Source organism: Nerophis lumbriciformis, linkage group LG21, assembly GCF_033978685.3.
Source record: "Nerophis lumbriciformis linkage group LG21, RoL_Nlum_v2.1, whole genome shotgun sequence".
NCBI classification, from domain to species: Eukaryota; Metazoa; Chordata; class Actinopteri; order Syngnathiformes; family Syngnathidae; genus Nerophis; species Nerophis lumbriciformis.
In genome coordinates, this window is record NC_084568.2 from 16,112,342 (window position 1) to 16,122,500 (window position 10,159).

The 10,159-nt window shown below is 36.7% G+C and overlaps 1 protein-coding gene across 2 annotated transcripts in view; it reads left to right on the forward strand.

Moving 5' to 3' along the window:
• sema6cb (semaphorin 6Cb) overlaps window positions 1-10,159 on the forward strand; it is a 185,240-nt gene that overhangs the window by 126,047 nt on the left and 49,034 nt on the right. For both annotated transcript variants that reach the window (XM_061982832.1, XM_061982833.1), the window contains exons 4-5: window positions 92-289; window positions 4,571-4,685. In XM_061982832.1, the coding sequence (XP_061838816.1) occupies window positions 157-289; window positions 4,571-4,685 (248 nt within the window). In that variant the 5' untranslated portion in view covers window positions 92-156. The remainder of the gene's footprint in view (window positions 1-91; window positions 290-4,570; window positions 4,686-10,159) is intronic.

Sequence of the window (10,159 nt, forward strand, 5' to 3'; positions counted from 1 at the left end):
ATAAAATAAAGGGTGTGGTGGGCCAGATTAATTGGTGCCCTTGTGCTGTACTCAAACATGACTGAGTGTGAAACGTGTTGTCTCCCGCCAGGTGGGAGGTGACGCCGCGGTGGGAGGGGCCATGTCTTCCCGCTGAGTCGACACTTTCGGGCCACGATGAGGCGGACGCCGCACTCGCCCCTCCCCTTCCTGCCGCTCCTGCTGATGGCGACCTCCTTGGCGCGGACGTCCCATGGCGCCGCCCCCTTCCCTCAGGACCTGGAGCCCCTCAGCGTGGTGGGCCGCCAAGGTGAGTCCAGTGTTGCCGTGACGATGACGCTCATTAGTGATGCCATCATGTCATTGATCCCTTGCTGCAGTTTTTAATGCATACTGAGCGACTTATAATGTCGTATAGCTGCGAGAGTACTTCACCAACGTGGAAGTTACTTGGTAGACGACAGTTGGAGATAGTGAGACACCCCCCCTCCACCCCACCAGTCCCAGCGTGATTGACAGCGTCGGCTGACAGTAATGGATCACAATGGAGGCGAAGAGCGGCCATTAGCGCAAGTGGTGGCGCTAATAGCGGCACGCCGTGTAATGAGGGCCATTTGTCAGCTAAGGGTCCTGCAGGTGACGCCATAACACCAGCACCCAGTCCATAAAAACCCTCCTGGAGTCACTTTGGAGTCACCATGTTCTCGGTGGCGGGAACGCGGGAAACACGTGGAGTCGAGGACAGAAATGAAGAAGTACGAACAAAAGTGTTCTGATGATAGAGGGATTCACAAGTTTGATGACTTCCTGTTTCCTGCTTGTTTTTAGCAGCACGATCGTTAGCATTCTAGTATTAGCATGCTAGCTTTTCTGCTAATTTTGCAAGTGTACACCTCACTGTCACATATGTTCTTTTTTGAAGAATAATACCTGTTAGCATGCTAATTTTAGTACGCTAGGTTTTTTTCAGCTAATTTTGTAGGTATAAGCATCAGTCACATCTCGCCACTTGATGAATGCTAATGTTAGCAGGCTAGCATTACAAACACATTTTTAAGTAAAATATTTTGGTATTTGACGTATATTACAATTAGCATTCTAATAAGCATGCTAGCTTGTTTTGGTAATTTTGCAGGTATACACTTCAGTGTCAAATATTTTGTTACTTGACGAATAACATGCTAACGTTAGTATGCTAGCTTTTTTTTTAGCCAATTTTGTCCATACACACCTCAGTCATATTTTGGTACTTGATGCATGCTATTGTTAGCAGGCTAGCATTTTAAACCATGTTTTCAGGTACACACCTCAGAGTAAAATATTTTGGTATTTGACGTATATTACAATTTGCATTCTAGTATAAGTATGCTAGCTTTTTTTGATCATTTTGCAGGTATACACTTCAGTGACAAATATTTTGTCACTGGACGGATGATACCCGTTAGCATGCTAATGTTAGTGTGCTAACTTTTTTTTGCCAATTTTGTCGGTATACACCTCAGTCATAATTTGGTACTTGATGCATGCTATTGTTAGCAGGCTAGCATTTAAAACATTTTTTTTTCAGGTACACACCTTGAAGTAATGTATTTTGGTACTTGACGCATATTACAATTAGCATTCTAGTATTAGCATTCTACATTTTTTTTCTAATTTTGCAGGCATACACCTCAGTGTCAAATATTTTGTTACTAGAAGGATGATACCTATTAGCATGCTAAAGTTAGTACGCTAGCTTTTTTTCAACTAATTTGTAGGTGTACACCTCCGTCATATTTTGGTACTTGATATATGCTATTGCTAGCAGGCTAGGATTTTAACCACATTTTTCAGGTACAAACTTTGAAGTAATATACTTTAGTATTTGACACATTTACAAGTAGCATTCTAGTGTTAGCATGCTAGCTCTTTTGCTTATTATGAAGGTATACACCTCAGCGTCAAATAGTTTACTTGACAAATTCCACCTGTTAGCATGGTAACGTTAGTATGCTAGCTTTTTTTTGGCCAATCTTGTTGATACACACCTCAGTCATACTTTGCTACTTGATGCATGCTATTGTTAGCAGACTAGCATTTTAAACACATTTTTCAGGTAAAAACCTTAGAGTAATATCTTTTGGCACTTTACGCATATTAGCATTCTAGTATTAGCATGCTAGCTTTTTTGCTCATATTGCCAGTATACACCTCAGCGTCAAATATTTTGTTACTTGATGAATAATACCTGTTAGCATGCTAACGTTAGTACGCTAGCTTTTTTTCAGTTTAATTGATTGATTGAGACTTTTATTAGTAGATAGTACAGTACATATTCCGTACCATTGACCACTAAATGGTAACACCCAAATAAGTTTTTCAACTTGTTTAAGTCGGGGTCCACGTTAATCAATTCATGGTAAATCATTTTGTAGGCATAAACATAAATCATATTTTGGTACTTGATGCACGCTAATGTCAGCAGGCAAGCATTATAAACAACTTTTTCAGGTACATACCTCAGAGTAATATATTTTGGTACTTGACGTATATTACAATTTGCATTCTAGTATAAGCATGCTAGCTTGTTTTGGTAATTTTGCAGGTATACACCTCAGTGTCATATTTTAGTATTTCACTAATGCTAACTGTAACCATGCTACTGTTAGCATGTTAGCATATTACTCTTAGGATGCTAGCGTCTTCTTTTTTTAGCTTATTTTCCTCATTTTTTGTTAGTTTGATTGGTTGATTGAGACTTTTATTAGTAGATTGCACAGTACAGTACATATTCCGTACAATTGACCACTAAATGGTAACACCCGAATAAGTTTTTCAACTTGTTTAAGTCGGGGTCCACCTAATAGTTGACACTATTTTGTCCAGCATTTCAGTTTGGCTTCGACTCTTTAGCATTTTCTTCCTATTGTACTGTTTTTTGAAGGAGAAAACCACCAAAATGGCCCATGCATCTTTTGATTTGTCTGTCTTTGGCCCTCAGTAGAAAATGTTTGAGCACCCCTGTTGTATAATCTCGCTTTTTGTGGCCCTAAACATGATTTTGGACTGTGAGTCTTGACTATTTCTCAGGTATCACGCTGACTTCAGCGTAGTGAGTTGTGTAATACTATCGCTTGCGGCTTGTAACCGCATTTAGAAAGTCGTAATCAGTGTTTAATGCTCTGGCTATAATAAATATTCCATTCATGATTAATAATTCCCACTTTGCGGAAATGTATACACCACATCCAGGCCCGGAACCAATTAACAAACAAGGGGTTACTTTATTACGCTTGGCGACCAGAAATAGATTTGGCTTTGGACAAAACCAACAACGATGCGGTTCAAGTATGTTTATGATTAGATAGTAGGAAATTGTGTTTCATTCATATTTGACACGCTAAGTAAAGGTTTGTGTGTACTGTGAATGATGATTAATAAACTAAAAGTACATTGACAACTACAATTCAGTTTAGTCCAATATTTTCAATAGTCATGTGTTTAAATTCCAGATTATGTCCAAAGTTTATATGAAAAGCTAAAACAATATGTTGCTCTGCTCTTCAACATTAATAGAAAAAGTAAACAACACAACAAATGGGCAAAAACATAATTTATACTGTCTTTAAACTTAAAGGGGAACTGCACTTTTTATGGAATTTTGTTCACAACGCACAATACATTTTTCTTTTTTTATGCATTATAAATCGAAAAATATGGTAAATATAAGTAAGAGGTGGCTAACAACGCAGCTAATGGAAGTACACTATTCCGCCCATAAAGCCCTTTAAAAAACCAACCAAAAAAGTATTAGCCATATTGTTATTATAAGCCCTAACACAGACAGACTATTTTTAGCTGCTTTTTCTTTAGAGCTTGTGCTGCCATATTGACATATTGAGCTGCTGCATTGCCACGGAGCTGGTGAAAGTTAATTCTAGATTATAAACCATGCCTCACACCTGGATAGTAGAAGGTTGTGGACATAAACCGAGAAGCCGGTCAACTTCGACATTCAACTTTGACCCAAAAATGGCATGAAAGACACAAAAAGCTGCTCGTTTGCGGCACTTTTTTTGTAACCCTTCGTGTGGATTATGATTAATTCTTCATCTAAACGGGAAGATATAAACATCCCATCAGTCGACATCCCAGTAACGTTTCTGTATCATCATTTGTCCCAAAGTACACTAAAATGCGCAAAATACGTAAATATTACATGTTATTATGAATATTACTACATTACATATATACTTATAGTGTGTATCCAAAAGTGATGATTGAGGTTTTTGGAAAAAGAAAAATTGTCTTACACATGTTTGTGAATGATAGGAAAATTCCCCAAAAAGTGCAGTTCCCCTTTAAATATAAACAATTTTGAATAAACAATTTTTAGCTTTTGAATGACGACGCTACTAAACTGAAGTAAAACTTTTACAAAGTACATGTTGAGGTGCAATTTTATTCATGAGGTAATTCAGTCCAAAGTGGAACAACCTTCTACAGAGCACGACGACCATCTGACGAATCCACCGTGTTTTTTTTTTGTGTGTTTTTTTTAAGAAACGTTACGAAAGTTGTTGCTGAGAAAGGTTTTTGTTTTTCTGTGCAGTGTCCTACGTGTATCCCAGCTTCCAAGGTCTGACGGCAGACAACGACACCGAGCGTCTGGGTCTGGACTTCCAGAGGATGCTGAGGATCAACCACATGCTCTACGTCGCCGCTCGGTCAGTCCGTGTCCCAGCATGCAACACTGTAACGAACATGGTATCTGTTAACCGCCATCTCAGCTCATCAGCCTCGGTTTTCGTACACACGTTGTTGTACGACCAAACATTGCGTGTAACAATTTAGTTCGACCAAAGAATCAACACAATTATTAAATATATCTGCAAAATAATCCATCATGGGGCCAAAGAAAGTTGCAAGTGGTAGCACTACTGAATTCAAGAAATAACTTGTAGCATAATATAAATGTGTAAAAAGAGATTAAATGTTCATTTATACATTTTATTCATTATTTGTTTGTATTACGCTGCTTGACCCTATAATTTTTATAATATATATATATATATATCTGTATATATATATATATATATATATATATATATATATATATATATATATATATATATATATATATTTCTGTATATATATAATGTGCATATACAGTCATGGTCAAAAGTTTACATACACTTGTGAAGGACATAGAGTTTCCAATAATTTCTACAACTCTTATTTTTTTGTGATAGAGTGATTGGAGCACATACTTGTTGGTCACAAAAAACATTCATGAAGTTTGGTTTTTTTATGAATTTATTATGGGTCTACTGAAAATGTGAGCAAATGTGCTGGGTCAAAAGTATACATACAGCAATGTTCATATTTGCTTACATGTCCCTTGGCAAGTTTCACTGCAATAAGGCGCTTTTGGTAGCCATCCACAAGCTTCTGGTTGAATTATTGACCACTCCTCTTGACAAGATTGGTGCAGCTCAACTAAATGTGTTGGTTTTCTGACATGGACTTGTTTCTTCAGCATTGTCCACACGTTTGAGTCAGAACTTTGGGAAGGCCATTCTAAAACCTTAATTCTAGCATGATTTAGCCATTCCTTTACCACTTTTGACATGTGTTTGGGGTCATTGTCCTGTTGGAACACTCAACTGCGCCCAAGACCCAACCCCCGGGCTGATGATTTTAGGTTGTCCTGAAGAACTTGGAGGAAATCCTCCTTTTTCATTGTCCCATTTACTCTCTGTAAAGCACCAGTTCCATTGGCAGCAAAACAGGCCCAGAGCATAATACTACCACCACCATGCTTGATGGTAGGAATGGTGTTCCTGGGATTAAAGGCCTCACCTTTCTCCTCCAAAAATATTCCTGGGTATTGTGGCCAAACAGCTCAATTTTTGTTTCATCTGACCACAGAACTTTCCTCCAGAACGTCTTATCTTTGTCCATGTGATGTCAGAATAATGATGTCAACAATAAGAGTTGTAGAAATTATTGGAAACTCAAGACAGCCATGACATTGTTCTTTACAAGTGTATATAAACCTTTGACCATGACTGTATACATATAAACTATTATAGACAAAAAAATTTGCAGCACAAACGATTAAGCCAAATTTGGGGTGATTTTGGCAAGGTGGGGGGGGGCTCTATGATGTATGTATTTTATAATAACTTTGAATGGCAGTGTTATTTTAATATATGCAATGATAAGGGGGCCAACTTCACACTGACAGTTTTAAACATAGATAAGACAAAGTATATACTTTTTTTCAAACTCCAAATTAAACCTACAACACTCTCCCCCCCAGGTCTTCAAACATCCCCAATTTCTCCTTATGAAGAAAAAAATGTCCCTGTGGTTTAAAAAAAAAAAAAAAAAAAAAAAAGGTATCATGTGTAGTGTGATTGCCAGAAGCTAGGCACCTGAAACTACCAAGCTGAGACAGAGTGATCGCAAAAGCCAAAATAATTCTGTATTGAGTTTGACAGCGATCGGTCATGCTGGCATCGATTGGTTGAGTCTGTGGCAGACGAGTTGCTGTCAATCGATGGAATCTATTGATATTTTACAGACTATTTTTTTATCCTAACAAAAATGTGCCCCTTGACAGCTCCGTACAGAATGCCTACTTTAGTTTCTAAATACGGGCTGACTCCGGTTTTTTTTTTTTGCTACTTGCTAATAATACCAATGGTCAGGAGGATGCTACATGCTAACGTATAATTACAAATTGTCCTATTTTTACGGTTATCGGACTTGCCGCTTCATTTTGTCCACCATTGACATGTATCATCCATCCATCCATCCATCTTCTTCCGCTTATCCGAGGTCGGGTCGCGGGGGCAGCAGCCTAAGCAGGGAAGCCCAGACTTCTCAAAATGTGTGGTACACGGGATTGAGAACTATTTAACGTAGTTTGGGTAAATCCTTTTGTATGTATGTAATAATTTCTACCTCTGAATCACTTAACAATGCTTTTAAAAACCGCCAACAATACTGAATGTACGTCCTGTAGCCTGTATAATAACCAAGCTGTAGCGACATTGTTGTTGTAAGAGCGAACACTGAGGAACTATGTTTCTAGCGTAGTAACACATCGACGTGCTACGGTATTAGCCGTAAAAGCTAGCTATGGAAAGAGGTAAGCTTCAAACCATTTTTTAAATAGAAATAAGTACCGTATTTTTCTGAGTATAAGTCGCACCGGAGTATAAGTCGCACCTGCCGAAAATGCATAATAAAAAAGGAAAAAAACATATATAAGTCGCACTGAAGCCCGACCAAACTATGAAAAAAACTGCGACTTATAGTCCGAAAAATACGGTACTAATAATAAGTATTTCAAATTGTGCAATGTAAAAGTAGCAATAGATTTCATGGTAAAATTGTGAAATTTACTGTGGTTTTTACAGCCTTTTTCTCTAAATGAAAAAAAAAACAGTACTTTTTTTTTACTGTAATAAACTGTGGTGCCGTTTTGGCATTTACAGTAATACACCAAAAAATCTACAATTGCGCTAAAAACAAACAAACTGGCAGCTCAGGTGAAAAAATGTTACTGTAAAATTGCAGGGTTTTTTAAATTTACAGTAAAAAATCAAATGTACAGCACAAAACGCGTTTGAGTTTGTAATGCACAACACAACGTGATAGACACCATCTGTACTGACTGAAAAACATGAACAATCATATTACAGTATCTGTAAAGTATAATTTCATGTTTTATTTAGCTCAACAGTGTATGTACTGTAGTTGTAATAACACGCAAGACGCGCAGCGTGTATCATGATCGATATTATAGTTTCCTTACTCGATGGACAGTTATCTAGTTGGTCCAGCTGGCCAGGGACATTTTTTTTCCGGTTTATTTTGGTAAGCACTCCATTTATGTCAAAATAGCATGGCTTCAACATCCAAATTTACAGCTTTGAGTCACTTTCACCTCACTCTCTCGGCTTCCGTCTGATCCAACGTCTCGCTCTTCCTTCGTGCTCGCTTGTAGAAGCAGCAGTTAATCCTCCGTATCTTCAGCTTCAAAAAGATAAGGTTGTGAATCCTCATTTGTCCAATAATAGTCGTCTTCCTTCTCTGTTAACAAGGATGCCATGATTAGAAATCAGTCGTGTTTGATTCCGGAAGTAGGAACACACATGTTGCCAGAAGTTGGAAGTGCGATGCTATGGAAACAGAAATACATTTGCAGAGGAATAAGTTCCGGCAATGACTAAAATGCCCAAAATACGGTAACTATTGAACATATTACATATATACTTGCAGTGTGTATATAAAACATATTACATATTGTTGTGAAGGTGTCAGTTACTACATTATATATAGACTTGCAGTGTGTATATAAAACATATTACATATTTTTCTTTCTTTTTTTTTTCATTTATTTATTTATTTCAGGCAATGACATAAAAAAGTACAAAGTTGACAACACATAATAATATAAATTAATATAGTGCAAAAGGTAATGTACAGTATGTAATGCATGATTGTCCAGTTTTGCCTGAATGGGAGTGGGAAGAAGATCATTTAGTTATACCTACCCCCAGTTCTCCATTCAGTGATTATTCACATGGGTTTCACTGTTACTTTGTTCAAGGATTATAATACAACTGTTGTATCATAGTGGCATTACCACAGGTAACAATAATTATTACACTGTAACAATTATTTGTATCAACAATGTAGGAATAATGAATATACCAACAATGGTAATAGACAACATAGCAACAATGGTAATAGGCAAAATGCCAACAATGGTAATAGACAACAAAGCAATAATGGTATGGAAACATTGAGCACATGTTAACACTTTGAGACAGAGTACAGCAGCAGGTCAAATTAAAGACCCTCATCTCTATATTTGAACCAGATCCCATGTTTGTATAATAGTTTAAATCCATTAATAGTTTGGCATTGCTTGTGTTGTAAGTCCAGTTTGTTCCATAGTTTTATAGAACAAAATAACACAATATATACTGACACCTTCACAACAATATATTGTTGTGAAGGTGTCAGTTACTACATTATATATAGACTTGCAGTGTGTACATAAAACATATTACATATTGTTATGAAGGTGTCTGTTACTACATTATATATATACTTGCAGTGTGTATATAAAACATATTACTTGTTGTGAAAGTGTCAGTTACTACATTATATATATACTTGCAGTGTGTATATAAAACATATTACTTATTGTTGTGAAGGTGTCAGTTACTACATTATATATATACTTGCAGTGTGTATATAAAATGTTGATGGAGGGTTTTGAAGTTGTTTTCAAGACTTTAAATCAGGGGTGTGAAACGTACGGATCAGACCCGCGAACAGGTTTTATCCGGCCCGCGGGATGAGTTTGCTGGTATAAAAATTAACCTTCAATTTTTGAATGAAAGAAACTGCTGTTCTAAATGTGTCCACTAGATGTCGTAATAGCAATTCTGTGTATCTTTGTAGATGATTCTACATATGTACAAAATAAACCAGTACATCAGTCGAGGAAAATTATCAAACTACATAAATAACATACTGTAATTTGATTTTGATATAATTTTTTTATCTTGATAGATTGAAAATTGACTGATGAACATTATCACATAATTTATTCAGAAGATATAAATAATGACAAATAAAGTATATGTACTAATAACCGCAACAGGTAAGTGTAAAAAAACAAACAAAACAAGATTATGATTTGTACAATTTCAGTATGTGCTTGTTCTATTTTTAAACAAAGAAAACAATCTGAAGTTGTCTTTATTTTTAAGTTATCGTGCCGTGATTTTACCAGTCAGGCCTACTTAAGAGTAGATTTTTCTCCATGTGGCCCCTGATCTAAAATGAGTTTGACACTCCTGCTTTAATGGCTACAATGGTGACATCCATTAGTCGCATCTTCCAAGCGTTTTTTATCATCTTTAAACTCGTAAAAAAAAAAGAAAAAAAAAGACTTGTGTTCTTGACTCTCGTAATGATTGTGAACGATCGGCAAAATTCCCCCCCAAAAAGTGCGGTTCCTTTTTAAGTCGCAGCCGAGACAAAATACAGGATAAATGAATAAAAATCTTAGAAGTATCTAATACCTACTTTGTCATTTGCATGAAAATAATGGAGGTAGAAAGTGTTCCAGAGGGTTGAGTTACACTCTGCCTCCACTAGACTCTTTTTT